The sequence below is a fragment of the Artemia sp. Qi Xiang Cuo genome, chromosome 3 (assembly GCF_049724085.1).
Source record: "Artemia sp. Qi Xiang Cuo chromosome 3, ASM4972408v1, whole genome shotgun sequence".
Taxonomy (NCBI): domain Eukaryota; kingdom Metazoa; phylum Arthropoda; class Branchiopoda; order Anostraca; family Artemiidae; genus Artemia; species Artemia sp. Qi Xiang Cuo.
The window spans coordinates 89,054,377-89,070,751 of NC_142796.1; the positions used below are offsets into that span (position 1 = coordinate 89,054,377).

General features: G+C 38.7%; 1 protein-coding gene across 1 annotated transcript; it reads right to left on the reverse strand.

Moving 5' to 3' along the window:
* Window positions 1-408: 408 nt before the first annotated feature.
* On the reverse strand, window positions 409-3,618 carry LOC148954721 (protein GVQW3-like). The gene is made up of 2 exons (XM_089086471.1): window positions 3,498-3,618; window positions 409-773 (listed from the first exon to the last, which is right to left on the reverse strand). Exons 1-2 carry the CDS (start codon window positions 3,616-3,618, stop codon window positions 409-411), a joined length of 486 nt encoding a protein of 161 aa, XP_088942597.1.
* Window positions 3,619-16,375: the final 12,757 nt, after the last annotated feature.

Below are 16,375 nucleotides of genomic sequence, written 5' to 3' on the forward strand. Positions count from 1 at the left end.
TACCAGTGCATTGTCATGAAGAAGGAGAACACCACGAGTCAGCATTCCTCGCCTCTTCGTCTTGATTTCCTGGCGCAACTTAACCATCAGATCCAAGTAATAGGCACCAGTGATGGTAGACCTTCTGGGCAAGTAGTCGATTAGCAGGAGACCTTTTGAATCCCAGAAGACTGATGCCATAACCTTGCCTGCAGAGGACTGAGTCCGAAACTTCCTTGGAGGCGGCGAGTCACTGTGTTTCCACTGCATGGAGGCGATCTTGCTCTTAGGGTCCCAGTGGTGTACCCAGGTCTCATATCCAGTCACAAGTCGCAAATGAAAGTCTGGGTCTCTCCTGTAGAGCTCGAGAAGTTGTGAACTGAGCTGCATCGGCTGCTGTCGATCTTGCACTTGAAGATTTCGAGGCTCTCATCTGGGAGACACTTTAGAGAGATGAAGATGGTCGTGAAGAATGTTGAAACCGCTCCCTTCAGAAAGGCCAACTTCGGTTGCAACTTCTTTGACCTTTAAACGACGATCAGCCATGACAAGGTCTTCCACACGCCGGATGACCTCCGGGGTCGTCATTTCCAAAGGTCGACCGGACCTTGGGTCGTCTTCCAGGGATTGACGGCCCCGCTTGAACTCTGCGGCCCATTTGGCGACCATGGAATACTTGGGAGCATCTTGCTGGTACACCTTGGCCAACCGATCTGTGATTTCTCTAGCCGAAGAACATTCTTTGACAAGGAATTTGATCACTGCTCTGTACTCGATCAGTGACGAATCTATTTCTACAGTGATTCAATGACTTTGGACTTAAACCTGAAAGGACAAACAAAAATGAACAGTTTTCAGGCTGTGAATATCATTTACCTAGATAAGCATGCATGCAGAGTTAGAACTTATTTCGTCATTTCTAAGTGTTTCGTTCTACGACCTTATTGAACGTCCCTCGTACACATATCGATTATTCACGTTATTTCCCCTAGTGATTACCCATCAATCAAACAGCTCGTGGTAACTAACTGTAAGCACGGAATGACTCGGCTCAATAGTAACCGAAACTCTAAAAAACTGAACTTTAATATCAGTAGATTCATCAAAAGAATCAGCTTATTATGTTGATTCTAAATATATAAGATTCATCAAGTTTAGTGTTACCCATCAAAAGTTACGTGCTTGAGAAAATTTGCCAACTGGCCCCTTTTCCACGCCTGTTTTTTCCCCAAAGTTATCTGATCCAAATTTTGAGATAGCCATTTTGTTCAGTATAGTGGAAAGATCAAATAACTATGTATTTAGGTGTAAAATGACCCCCCTCCCCAGTCCGTGAGGAGAGGCCTGTAGGTTATGAAATTTGCCCATTGTTTTCGTATAGTATTTGTTATTGGGATACCGTCATTTTTAGGGGGAGGGGTTGTGCTTGGGGTGGATTTCTATAGGGAGAATCTTATTTGGGGAGAGAAATTTCCCGGGAGGGGCGAATTTTCCAAGGAAAATGTTACACTGAAGGGATTTGACAGAATTACTATACGAAATTCTTTTTAATTGTCTTACATTCTCTTTGCCAAATTTTTCATGTGAAGATGTTCCGTGGGAATTATCTGGGGGCTTTTTTCCGTGTGTTTTGATTTCCAGGAAATAATTTCCACGGAAGGGGGCATTTCTGGAGTGATCGAGAAGCCGATTCGAAATTAAAGTCTCCGTGGGGAGAGGGGGTATATTTCATTGAGTGTGAGCCAGATTTGCCGCCATTATTTGAAAAATGAACCAAAATTAAATTAAAAAAAAAAAAGTTTTATTTTTAATTGAAAGTAAAGAGCAGCATTAAAACATAAAACGAACAGAAATTATTGCTGCCCCCTCCTCAATAACTTGCTCTTTACGCTAAAGTTTGACAGTTGTCCTTATTTTTTAAGAGCGACTACTAAAACACACGGTCGTTCAATTAGAATTGGAAGCTTTTTTTAAAAGTGCAGACAGCTTTAGCGTATAGAGCAAGGTATTGAGAAAGGGGCAACCCTTCGAATCGAACCTACATTAGTTGAAAAACGTTCAGAAGTTAAATTAAAAAAATAATTTTTAACTGAAAGTAAGAAGCGACCTTAAAGCTTAAAAGGAACAGAAATTATTTCGTATATGAAAGGGGCTGTCCCCTCTTCAACACTTCGCTCTTTACGCTAATATTTGACTCTTTGTCACAACTCAATTTTTTTAAACAATAAATACTTTAGCGTAAAGAACGAGGCATTGAGGAGGGGACAGCCCCTTTCATATACGGAATAATTTTTGTTTGTTTTAAGTTTTAATGTTGCTCCTTACTTTCAGATAAAAAGCTTGTTGTTATTTAATTTTTTAATAAAACGCAAATGACGGTTATGCTGCAGACCAAGTGTCTGATAGAGAAACAAAAAGTATTGAGGAAAAAAAATAAGAGAAAAAAGGTGAAAAAAGTACGGGAAGCACAAGAAAAAGGTGGAAATCAGTTACAAACCAAACTGCCCAACCACCAATACCATTTTTTATCCAGTACTGAAGTATGATTGTCCTTGTCAACCACGAAAATGCACCCACGCAGATCAGCTGGAAGAGCTTTGTCTGACCTCCTGGGAGAAGACGATCAGCTAAAAAATGACAGGTTACATTGGAGGTGCTCCAATGTAACTGGAATAGGTAGTCATACCACACATATCAGCATAATATAATATGTTACATCATAATAATATGTTGGCATTCATTTCACAGAAAAGAGAATGTTGGATAACGTAAGAAGTAGTTGTTTCATTGGAGCACCTCCATAAGTTGTATTCACTTCGCAGAAAAGAGCATGTTGGATCACGTAAGAAATAGTTGTTTTATTGGAGCACCTACACAAGTTGTATTCACTTCGCAGAAAAGAGCATGTTGGATCACGTAAGAAATAGTTGTTTCATTGGAGCACCTACACAAGTTGTATTCACTTCGCAGAAAAGAGCATGTTGGATCACGTAAGAAATAGTTGTTTCATTGGAGCACCCACACAAGCTGTATTCACTTCGCAGAAAAGAGCATGTTGGATCACGTAAGAAATAGTTGTTTCATTGGAGCACCTACACAAGTTGTATTCACTTCGCAGAAAAGAGCATGTTGGATCAAGTAAGAAATAGTTGTTTCATTGGAACACCCACACAAGCTGTATTCACTTCGCAGAAAAGAGCATGTTGGACCACGTAAGAAATAGTTGTTTCATTGGAGCACCTGAACAAGTTGTCAAACCATATCGATACATTAATATGTAACTACCGAGTATGTATGAATTAATATATTTCGTGTGCTTGTACTTGTTGCGGTACCCGACGCGGACGCCTCACCCGGCATCTAGAAGACTACGTATGATTGACTCCCATTTGTCACGATCTTGTGCCATCTATTCAGCAAGCCGGACGCAGTAGCTCTCTCAATTTCTGTTAAACTATCGAAATTCACGAATGGGGTCGAGGTCGTTTTGGCAATCCTTTATCAATTCTTAAATTGACCGCCAGGTTGCCTGTACCAATCAAGTAAAGGGGCAGCTAGAAGCACTTGCTTCATGTTGTGGTCATTGGGTCTTCTAGGGACATAACCAATCCAACGCAGTCTTTTCTGTTTGACAATCATGGCGGCGGGTTCGATGTCACAGCAGCGGTGGCGCACATCAACATTTGAGATTCTATCGGAGTATCGAATGCTCAGGATTTTTCGTAGACAGCGGTGGTCAAAGACTTCCAAATCATGGAGATGAAGCGCCTTCAGTGGCCAAGTTTCGACTGCATAAAAAAGAACAGATCTAACAGCAGCTTTATAAACAGAAAGTGTTGTCTTCATGCTGATCTCCCGCCAGATCCACAGATGGCGGCAGAGTTGTGAGAAGATGGCTTGGGATTCTGTTGATTCTGTTCTGTACGTCAAGGTCACAGCCTTCACGAGAGTCTATTATTGAGCCAAGATAGGTGAAGCTGTCGACGTTTTCCAATTCTTGTCCGTAAAGCACAAGCTGATAATCCGAGTGCAGGTTTAGGTCCATGACTTTAGTTTTGGCCGTGTTGATTTTCATACCCAGTAGCTGAGAGAAATGTGCTATTTCATTTAACATTGCTTGGGCAGTTGCTGGATCAGCGGCAAGAGCGTCGATGTCGTCCACGTAGTCCAGGTCAGATACGTTAATGCCCAATCCCATAACAACACCAACAAAACTCGAGAGTGCACTCTCTAGAATCCAGTCTATACAGTAGTTAAACAAAACAGGGGACAATACGCACCCCTCTTTTACACCACTTTCGACATTGAAGGGCTCAGTTTCTTCGCTCAGCACTCTTACTGTCGATTTGCAATGCTCGTAGTAGGCATTCAGCAGCTCTATGAATTCTACTGGCATACCATCTTCCAACATGATTCGCCAAAGGTTTTTGCGAGTTACAGAGTCGAAAGCAGCCACAAAATCAAGGAACATGTTGATTATGGGGAGTTTGTAGCGTTTGCATTGTTGGAGAATAAGGCGAAAAGTGAAGACCTTGTCAGTGCACCCTCTCCCTTGTCGGATTCCACATTGATTTTTACGCTTCCGCTTCTACCATGTTTCCTCAAACCTTTCAAGAAAAACCATTACATATACTTTGGTGACTATATCCGTAGGTTATATCTCTTAATAGTTCCAGCTGTCGTATCTGGGTTCCCCTTGAAATAATAGGGTTACTACTGACACCTTCGAATCAGACGGGAAGGTCTTCTTCTCCCACATCAGACGGAAGAGGATTTCTAGTTGTTCCGTTACAACGTGTGGTGACGCCTCGTAGACCTGGGGAGGGAGACCATCTTCTCCAGGAGACTTATTGTTTTTTAGCCGTTTGATCGCGTTTAGTATCTCTGAAGCTGAAGGTGGTGCTATGTCAATTTCATATGGTGGCCTTTCAGCTGTTGGTGGCAGCATCGGCGTTGCATCTTGCCCATCTTTATTTGTATTAAGCAAGTCTTTAAAGTGATTCTTCCAGTGATCAAGTTTACCTTGCACGTCAGGGATCACACTTCCTTGAGCGTCTTTTAAGGGACCAGCGATGGGTGACTTTATTCCAGTTATTTTTTTGAGGGTTCTATACAGCCTACTCCTGTCATTATTTCTGGCTGCTTTTTCTATCTCTAAAGCAACCTCATCCCAAAATTGTTAGCGGTGTTGACGTAAGCTTGTTTTAACCTGTTTACGTAGTGACTTTTTTACTTTGATTGATGCCTGCCTTGTAGCTTAGATTAGCTACAGTTTTCTTTTAGACATAATTCTTCCTCATCTTTACAGGGGCATAGCCAATAACTGCGGCAGTCATCTTTTCAGTTGTGTTTTAAATGTATTTTTATCGGTTTTTAAGGTCTTCATCACAGATTGTTATGCTTCCAAATTAGTTTTGCAACTTCAGGCAAAAACCTTCTTTCAATGTCTGGTTTTTCAGTTTATCCACGTTGAACTTTCTTTTTGAGGATTGTTTCTTTCTCACACTCATTTTCAGGAGTATTTTCGCACCAAAAAGCGTCTGATCGCTTCGAGCTTTTGACCCTGTGCACACCCCTCTGTAAGCTCGGGATCCGATGACTGAGGAGTACCGACGCTGACGGATCAATATATGGTCAATTTGGGCAGTTGTGGAGCCATCGTTTGAGCATCAGGTTATTCTTTGAGAGGGTTTGTGTTGGAACATAGTGTTGGTGATGGTAAGATTTTGAGATCTCGCGAACTGGAGTAGTCTATACTTATTATAGCACCTCAGTTCGTAAGTAAACAGGCCAAAAATCTCGCATACATTGTGCTCTGTCAGGCCAACACGGGAGTTCTAATCACCCGCTAAGATTAGGAAGTCTCTTTTGGGGCATTTCTGAACTGTAATCTCCATATCAGTGTAGAAGGAGTCCTTATCGATATGTTGGATAATCTTCCCTTAAGTCGTAGTCTGGCTATTCTCGGGTTCACTGGATCCCATTCAAGAAGAGCTTTTTGCGCACGGCGATCTATCATAAGGCCGACTCCATGGTCACCGGATCCATCATGTGCACCAGAGTTGAGGAATAAGTACGAGTTGTCGGAGTCACGGACTGGTATGGTTTCTTCAGACACTCCGTTCAATCTTGTCTCTGATAGACAAAGAACGTCTGCTTGGTAACGGTTCATTTCCATAGCCATCACTAACCTTGTCGATTCTCGCTTTGCTGATCTTACATTCCAGCTATAAACTCGGAATTCATCCTTCTGTAAATTTATTTCACTGGGAATAGCTCATAAATTTGTCGATCTCACCGCTATTCTTGTGAGTGGAATCACATTGCTTACTAGAGACGCATTAATGGGTATAGCTTGTACACTTGTTAACCCCGCTGTCAGACTCGGGAACGAGATTACGTCACTTACCGGGGATTCTGTAGTAGGCACAATGTTTTTAGGATTATTCATTTCTTCATAGATGTTTCATGGGAATTTAATTAACCGACGGGTCCCCTCCCCGTTGGCTCATCCTCCTTTCTCAACGCGGAATTGGGACTGGCTATTAATATGTTGTCGATTCACAATTGAAGAAAATAGTGCGTGGAATGACGTAGATATTGGAAGTTACAGTGGAGCACCTTTACAAAGTACCAACCCAAATCGACAAAAATCAATATAAAATTGGCGTGTGTTGGATCACACACGCACAGTACAGCAAATTTAGCAAAAGGTTGGATCGCATCCGTGGAAATGAAGTAACGTTGTTGGCTAAAAAAGTTCTAATTATCTTGCAGCACTCTCACGAGATCCTTAATGCCCAAAGATATATAAATACATTCGGAAATCTATCCGACAAGGAACAGTACTTATAAATTTGGAAGAGGAGGTTCGAAGGTTTCCAGTCCCTTATTCAATGCAATGGAGTAAATTTGGGGCTTAAGTTTTTAATAGTCAGATCACTGTGCCGTTGCAATAATTATTACGCTTTTACTATAAACTATCCCGCAGTGCCAGAATGTAGTGACGCTTCCCAAATGGGCATCAACAGATCTATGTCAGGCATTGGGAAACTTGTCACTCAGTATATCAGTATATTATACTACTGCTACTGCTAATAACAACTCAATGCAGCACCAAGCCATCTGAGGCCAACACAGCTACGTGCGATCCTTCTCTGTCCCAATATATTCAGAGCCTCCCTCTTTACAACCTCCCAGGAATTTCTTATTTCCTTGAATCTTTCCTTACGACGTTCTCCCACCCCAACCGGGACGACCTGCTTGTCGTCTGGCCATAGACGGTTGGCCGAAAAGGACGATCTTCGGTAATCTATCATGCTTCATCAGCTAAAACAGGCCTAGCCATCTCAACCATTCTGTCATTGCAGCCCTAGAAAGCGGAATTGGAGCACACTTTTCGTATAGCCCACTATTTAAGATACGGTCAGTCAGTCGGGTACTCAAAATAATCCGTAGGCAATTTCTCTGGAAAATATTCAGCAAATCTTCCTCCGTTTTCAGAGCACCGATGCTTCAGTCATCCTTGACCACTGTAGCTTTCAATATTTTAATCTTGGTTCACATACTTATCTTCCTATTCTTCCAAACTTTATTCAATAGTTAAAAACGCCCTGGGACTAAGCTATTCTACTTTTAACATCTTCACAGCACCTACTGTCTTTACTAATAATACTACCTAGGTAGGTGAAGCTGTTCATTTGATCGATCTTCTCGTTACCTAATATCACCTTTTCATCCTCACTTATTCCTAGCCTTAGCGACTTCAGTCTTCTTAACATCAACTTCGGAACCTTTTCTTGCACCCTTAACCCACGAAACTTCTTAAATTTCATTGATTTTGTTAACACTTTCATCTAGGATTCTCAAATCATCAGCATTATCTAAGTCCAGGACAGTTTTACTTCCCCATTTGACTCCGTGTTCTCTCGTTGCCTTTGCTGTGCTTCTCAAGACAAAATCTATCAAAATGATCCGTATAAATGGGGATAAAACGCCACCCCGCTTAACTCCTAATTTTAACGTTCTGAAATAACCGAAGATAGAACAAATGGTGGAAATAATCGACATACTGATGTTTTTATTCTTTCAAGTCAGTGCCGTCACATGGAATCAATGTAATGACGTCATATGCCGTCTCCCCTGATGAAAAAAACTATGTGACAAAACCCTTTGCTAACTCGATACAAGGCTATGTGGATGGACGTGTGATTCAGGATTATATTAAGTCTTGTAACTTAGATGACTGTGGTTCCTCACCACTGCAGCTAATGATTTCAAGCACATCACTTACTTTAGTAATAAAAACGATGATGGCGTGGGTCTTTAAGACGTCAGTGTGGTGTAACTTTCCCTTGAAGGTGTAGGTGTCCTTGGGAATCAAATTATTGGTTAACGTTTGAATTTTTACGGATGAAAAGCGTTAGAAAACTTAGTTATTTGGTCTTGCTAATTTGTTTTAGCACTTCGACGCGGCAACACTGACAAAAATATGGTAAGGATGGATATGAAGTCATACGATTGATTCCATGTGGCGGCACTATCTATCATCAAGTGAAAATGACATCATATACATTCCTGAAAAAGGCTTATGCCAGCTGTGTCTCTCACTTATACTATCTATCTTGGCTTTTTCTCCAATTAGCCATGGATTGATGGCACCTTGATTTTAGTTCAAAAACTTTGCAATTTTGAAACAACTGAACAAAAATCTTAGAAAATCACGGCTTTCGGGAATGAATAAACGCAAGATGGGCCCAGGAAGCAAAAATAATGTTTTATTAGGAAATCATTAGTATTTAAAAATGTACCGTGATTAAAATGTGATATATTTAAAATACAAAAAATAAAATTCGTTTTTTCTAAAGATAATTCCGACAGAAATTAAACGTCCCCTAATTGAGTTCCCAAGAGTCTAAATTCTTAATCAGCAAAAAGATAAATTGCATTTTAGCTTCAGTCAAACAATGACGCTAGACGGTTTTGAATTTCGCTAAGATCTTTGGTAATAAAAAAAAATGATAGATACAATGTTTCGCAGGAAGTCTAAGTTATAAGAGAGTGTGAACGTTGAAATCATCGAAATATCTAAGCAAAATTATTGCAAAAATAGTCCGCATAATGTAGTGAGTTTGCGAACATAATTACAAAAGAGCGGCCCCCTCCACAGGACTTGGGCCAATCGTGAAAAAAAGCTAGTAATGCGCAGGAGTTCTATTTGTGTGATATAGTGAAAAAAACTGTTTTTCGTTTCAATTATGGACTGTCTCTATTGCCATAAACATTATCTTTGAGAGCCAATTTATCCTTGCCTTTGTCGTTGTCATTTGAAGTGAACCACTGCTGTACACCTAAATATGTAAGTCATAAAAAAACTATTGCTTTTCTATTTGTGTTTATTTTGTTTTATATGTCTGTATCTAGTCGCACGACAGGTAATTAGTTCGTATGTCTCCAAGGTACGTTCCCAGGGATCTGATTTCTACATAACATTAGAGGTAATTGATTTCCAGATAACTCAAGGAAAAGAGGTTACATTTATATAGTTACACATTTTATTTTCCCTCACAGATTGAGGGTTGCGCGGTCATAAATTTACTTCACTCCCCATTGCTGTGGCGCGATCATAAACTTAATTTTCTCATTATTTTTATAGCTTGCCTAGCCTATTAAGTAGCTTAAGAAAAATCACCCCGGAAGAACTGGAGCGATCGGTACACCGCTTTAAATAATAATATTACATATGGCACAGCCCTTGACGCTATAAGTGGCGCTATCGGAGAACTTATAAGGTGTAAGTTCACAGCCTTAAAGCATAGTATTACATTTGACGCGGTCAATCTTTATTACCACAATTAGTATAGCCATAAAAGTTTATCGCTACAAATGGCACGGTCGGAAATTGGAGAAAATCATGCGAACTAATTAGGCTATAAACTTCGTAATTTAAATTTAATTATTGGCGAGATACAGACAAAAAAAAGTTATTAGGCCTATAACCGCTAAGCTATTATAGGAAAACCCTTTAGGATATCTCATAGGAGATAATAGCCTCCCCCAAAATAGGTTAAGTAAAATAATAAATTTATTTTGAGTTATTCAAAGGCAAAAAAAATGTCAGAAGAATTAAGCGATTTATTAATGGCGCAAAAGTTGGTCGCGAAAAATGTAGAAATAGCAAAGTCTATCCCGCAGTACAATGGACAATCAGATATTGACGAATTTAACATCCAATTGGCCTAGTTTGTAGATTTAACAAAAACAGAGCTAGAAACGTTAGTTGGCATGCTTCTATTAAGATTAAAAGGCCATGCCTTAACCTTTCTAAAGCAGATTGAACATACTATAGGTGACGATTCCAGCTGGCCAATAAATACGGTGGACAAATTGTTAACGGCATTTAAAGATAGATTTATCGAAACTAGTTCTACAAATAAATTAAGACACGGAATGGTATGCTTTGACCATTCACAAAACATTAGAGAATATCTTGATAATATACGGATTTCGGTAGAAGCAAAATACGGAAAAGTTTCAGGAGAACTCTATGAAAAAGTCATAATAAATACCTTTTTGCAAGGGTTACCCCCAAAACTTTATAGAATGGTAATATCCAAAAATATTCAGACGTTGGATCTTGCAGTTCAGGAGGTAGAGCGATTGATCGATTTGTTTGGAAGAACAAATTTTAGCGCCAGTAGTGCACTAGGCTATTGTAATGGAATCAATTTCCAAGACCCCGGAATTTTCCAAGTAAAGAATACCAAGAATATAAACCCAAACAATTTAAGTAACAATTAATTGTCAAATTTAAAAAATAGCGAGATATTGTGTTAAAATAGAAACTATGAAAAAATCTTTCCCACAAAAGAATATAACAGCTATAAATATGCAGAATAACCAATTTCACTTGACAATGTAACCAACCATGTAATCTAAATTTTGAGATGGAAATTCCAAACGATCGACAGATGGTCTCTTAAGATAAGAAATAAAACGAAATGTTCCGCTCTAATCACAAGGTATAAACCTTACAAATATTTTCTTGAGATACAAAATAAAACTAATATTCCGCTGAAATTACAAGGTAAAGCTTTAAAAATATTTTCTTTAGATACAATACAAGAATGTGCAGCTGGCTTTAATTATAGAGGACAAACTTTGTTCGACTCAGAAAAATTCCAAAGTGAAGTCTTAGAGAGTAATAAATCGTATCAAAATCTAGTTAAAATCAAGTAGCCCATTGGTGCAAGCCAGTCCAATAGTACTGTAGGACAAGTAGTGCAGCCAATAAGGACTGAAAAAATATACTTTTAGCAACGCCTAAACATAACCTCCGGCAAAATCGCAGAGGATAGATAGTTAGAACTTACCAAATTGGAGCTAGTCTATTTTGGGTTTTAGTCAGTCTTAGTCTGAGTTCATTTGGAGTCTTACACCAGTCTTCTAGCAGTTTTTTTGATCAGTCTTTTACCATGACTGTGTTGTAATAAACTTTTGAAGTGTACAAACTCTGAGTGATTTCGTCTCAGTACAATTTGTTATTTTGTTGATGCAACCAAGAACTCTGCGACTATTATGTAAGTAACAATAAATGCATTATTATTTTATTTTACTGTCTTGTGTTAATATTTCTCAGGCTCGTTAGTCCTTTTGGCTCCACTCGCTCCTAAGGGAAACTGAAACTCATCAATCTGATTTCGACTCAGTATGGTCGTTAATATAAGCTCCCTACACGTACTCCTAGATTAAGCTCCCCACTCTAGAAGTTCAGCCTCCACTCAGGTAACCCACTCGCGGACTGCTAACCTAGAGCTTAACTAAATATCCCATTGAATAAATTAATCGGAAATTCTCCATTGAGAAACCTCAAAAAGGGATATCAGAATTAGTCGTTTTAAAACCTCCCCATTAGTATAAACTTTCATTATAGAAGTGGCACTCCCAAAATTCACAAAACCCCCCCATTAAAAGTGGCGCGGTCGGTTTAAAGGAGCAAAAACACAAGGACAACCTCGAAAAAAAAGAGGAGAAGAATTGTTAAGAAATATTACCCACAAGAAATTTTTTTTTCTCTTTGCATGCTTTGAAGTGTAATATTGTTTACATATTTTCAAGTGCAAAATTTTTTTTTAGGCCTAAACCCTCTGGAAAAAGTAGCAAAAGAGAGTACATGTAATTAAAAAAAAAAAAATATATCAATTTTAAATAGTATAAAACAATTAAAAACCAGTACCGAATTTTAACCCATCAAAAAAAAAAACAAAATGTCGTTGGATCAAAACGAACAATTATTAAAGCAAAAACTCATTGCCAAAACAGTGGAAATTTCAAAATCACTTCCTTCATATAACGGTGACGCAGACGTAGACGAGTTTGTTATTCAATTAAACCAATTCGTAGAAATAACCCAAACGGACTTAAAATCATTAGTAAACATGTTGTTAATGAGACTTAAGGGACAGGCATTAACATTCCTGAAACAAATAGAACAAACAATAGGGGAAGATAACAACCTCCCATTAAATTAAATCGAAAAATTACTAAAAGTGTTCCGAGAAAGATTCGTTGAAACTAGCTCAACACACACAAATTAAAGCATGGTACGGTATGTTTCGACGAAACACAAAATGTTAGGGAATACCTACACAAGGTAATCGTATCCATTGAGGCAAAATATGGAAAAGAATCGGGCCCTTTATACGATAAAATTGTACCTAATACTTTCATGCAAGGATTAAGCCCCAAACTGTACCGAATGTTGATATCAAAGAATATCCAAACTTTAGAGCTAGCAGTCCAGGAAGCAGAGAGAATGATAGAAATTGACTCAATTGTGGCAAACCACAATAAGTCAAGAATAAATAACGTAGAAAATTCAACTCCGGGACGATCACGAGCAATTTCCCCAAATTTCTTTCAAAAAAAAAACTCACCCAAACCGAACCAAAATAGATCCCCAGCCCCTACGAAACAAAGGATGGTACGTTTTGTACCCACGAATACGACAAACAACGCACAAAACCCCCCAATTATATGCTATGCCTGTAATAAGCAAGGACATATTGCCAAGGAATGCCGTACTAGAAATAACTTTACACCAGCAACCCCCAGTTTTAATAACCGTTTGTTCGGGAGAACAAACTTAAATGCCAATGGGTCAGGTAGCTACAGAAATAACCCCCCACGTCTCCCCTCGTACCGCAACTCGTACCAACAAGGATTTGTACACACGAATCCTTCCCAATATATGAATCCCCAAACCTATACAAATTCTTCCCCCAACCGACAAAATAATTATCGGTTCCCCAACCCACATACACAACAACACATGTACCAATATAATTCACGAACAGTGTATCCAACTAAATTTGACAGGAATACAGGTAATGACAGAAGATATTTTTTCCCGACAGGAAACGAAAGAAATTTTTCGCCAATACAAAATGAACAAATGCCGCGAGCCGTCGGCACAAGATATCCCAACCCACGCAATTATACTTGGCGACAAAGACAATCAAATGTCAATCAACTTGGAACTTCACTAGCATTTGAAATACCCACTGAACCCCAACTTCAAACCCCAACTTATCAAATAAGCGCACAGGGAAACGAATTAGGCCCCCAAGAAAATTAACCGGGACCCTGGAGGCCAGTATATTTTGTAGGTCCCATCCAGTAATTGTACCTTCCTTAAGTGTTGATAATGACATATTACCTATATTAAATAACTTTAGTGTTGCAAGTATTAATTTCAAAGCGTTAATAGATTCAGGCGCATCTGTTAACATAATAAATTCGAATGTATTTAATAGACTTCCAATATATATTAAGCGACGGAAAAATTTCAATATTCCCAGTTTAACTAGTGTCACAGGTCATAGGCTGGAAGCTATAGGCTCCATATGCCTAGATGTGATAAAAGACAATAGGATCTTTTCTACAAATTTCATAATCTGCAAAAATTTTCCATACGAAGCGATAATTGGTGCTAATTTTTTAAAGTCTAATAAGGTGTTATTAGATATAGCAAATAACAGACTCGTGTATCCATACGATCCCATTCTCCCACACGTGGGGAAAGGGAAAGCAACAGTGAATAGAATCAAAACTTTTATATCTCAGGCCACGTCATTTTCTCCCAAGGGACGAGAAAGAAAATCAAGCGACAAATGGATCCAGTCAGTAAAAGCAAAAATAGGAAAAATGAAGGAGTATAGACACAAAGAGATAAAGAAAATAACTGAATTGTGGAATGAAATAATAAATCCAAACACTGTTGTAAGGAGAAAGGACTTGGAAGTCACCCTTACAATCAACCTCGAAAGCGGAAGACCTGACGCAAGCAAGCGCCAATCTAAATTTAATAGAAAATAACACGGAAGAAAAAGAATATGGGTTCTCAGTACGTAAAACAAAAATCCCCCCCAATAACATGCAACAAGTGCAAATCTCACAAATGATCACCCCTGTAAATGACAATTTAGAACTTTGGTTTGCATCCCCGTTTAAAGAAATTCCAGAAAATCTGTTTTGTGAAGAACAGATCATCTCATACGAAAAAGGCGAAGGTTTTATTTGGTTAACTAACACGCATGAAAACGATATGATTAAATTGAAAAAAGGAGCATGTCTCGTGGAAATACAGGTTATTTCTGATCATTAGCTAAGCAAATGGAGAAACTCCAAGGAAAGCTTAGTTAATAACATTGGAACTAACAATCCAAAGAATAGGTACCCCCTAACAAAACCCCAATTTTTCGAAAAATTTAAATTAGATCACATACAAAATACGCAATTAAAGGAAAAATTATGTGAATTACTTTGGAACTTTAGAGATATTTTTTCTACATGTGAGGAAGACATCGGGTTGATACCATTTTATCAACACTCTATCCAAACCACAGGGTTGCCCGTAGCTAAACAGCCCTATCGTATCCCCCATCCCTATAAGGGCTGGTTAAAAAATAAAATCCGCAAACTAGAAAGAAACAATATTATACGGCCGAGTACAAGCCCGTATTCAGCCCCTGTTATACTAGTACCAAAAAAGAACAAGGACCTGAGGCTCGTAGTAAACTATAGAGCATTAAATAATCAGGTAGTTAGCAACAATGTTCCCCTGCCACGAATTGATGAAATCCTGGACTCTCTTTCAACCAAAAACGAAAATTTCACGTCTCTTGACCTTACGCAGGTCTATTATCAAGTCAAGATAGCAGATAATGTCGTCTATAAAATGGCCTTTTCAACGACAGAATGTGGCTCTTACGAATATTTGAGAGTACCCTTCGGACTCAAAACCAGTTCAAGTGCATTATGTAGACCTCTGTTACACTTATTACGAGGTATAGAAAATATTATCCATTTTGTGGATGATGTTACTTGTGTGGGAGAAACACCAGAGGACCATTTGAACACACTAGTCAAAGTTTTCGAAAAATTCAGAGAGGGTAATTTGAAATGTAGACCGGAAAAAGTAAATTTGTTGCAATCCAAAATAAAATTCTTAGGAATGACAGTGACTCAAGGTCAAATATCACCGGACCCTGAGAAAATAAAATGTGTAGAGAATCTTAAGCCGCCAAAAACTATGAAACACTTAAGAGGTATTATTGACTTGACCAATTATTTTATAAAATTTATACGTAACTGCGCCTAAATTGCAAAATCCCTAACAGATCTAACTAAAGGAAATTCCCAAAATAGGACCTGGTTGCTGGACGCTCAAACTTCCTTATACAATCTCAAGAAGGCTCTTACTTCTGAACCAATATTAGCGTTGCCAGACTATGAAAAAGGTACATTCGCGGTTACCACCGATGCTTCAGCTCTAGGTGTCGGTACAATCCTGTCCCAAATAATGTCCGTGGAAAACAACCCCGAATTCCAACAGGATCCCCCTCAATATATAGAGAAGGTCATACGCTCTTCAAGCAGAACTCTAACCAACGGAGGAAGTAGTTATTCAGCAACAAACTTAGAGTTGCTATCTATAATTTACCACTAAGACAAATTTAGACATTATTTAGTAGGTCGGAAATTTAAACTGCGCTCGGACCATAAAAGCTTACAATACCGAAGCATATTCAAGAATCCAACTGAAATTTTAGCGCGATGAATAATGAAAATCCAAGATCTGGATTACGAATTTCAACATGAGACTGGTAAAAAGAATGCCGCTTGCGATTACCTAAGTAGATACCCTGAAAATAACTCTTCATTTAATGAAATTAAACGAATAAATACCATCAATCCCAGTAAACGGACACACAATAAGAAAAAACCAAAAGTAGTTACGTAGGAAAAGTGGCCACGAGTAAGTCCCTTATCCCTAGACAATATTAAAAGAAATCAAGTTAAGTATGAAATGTGTTTGGCTCTCATTAATTACTTT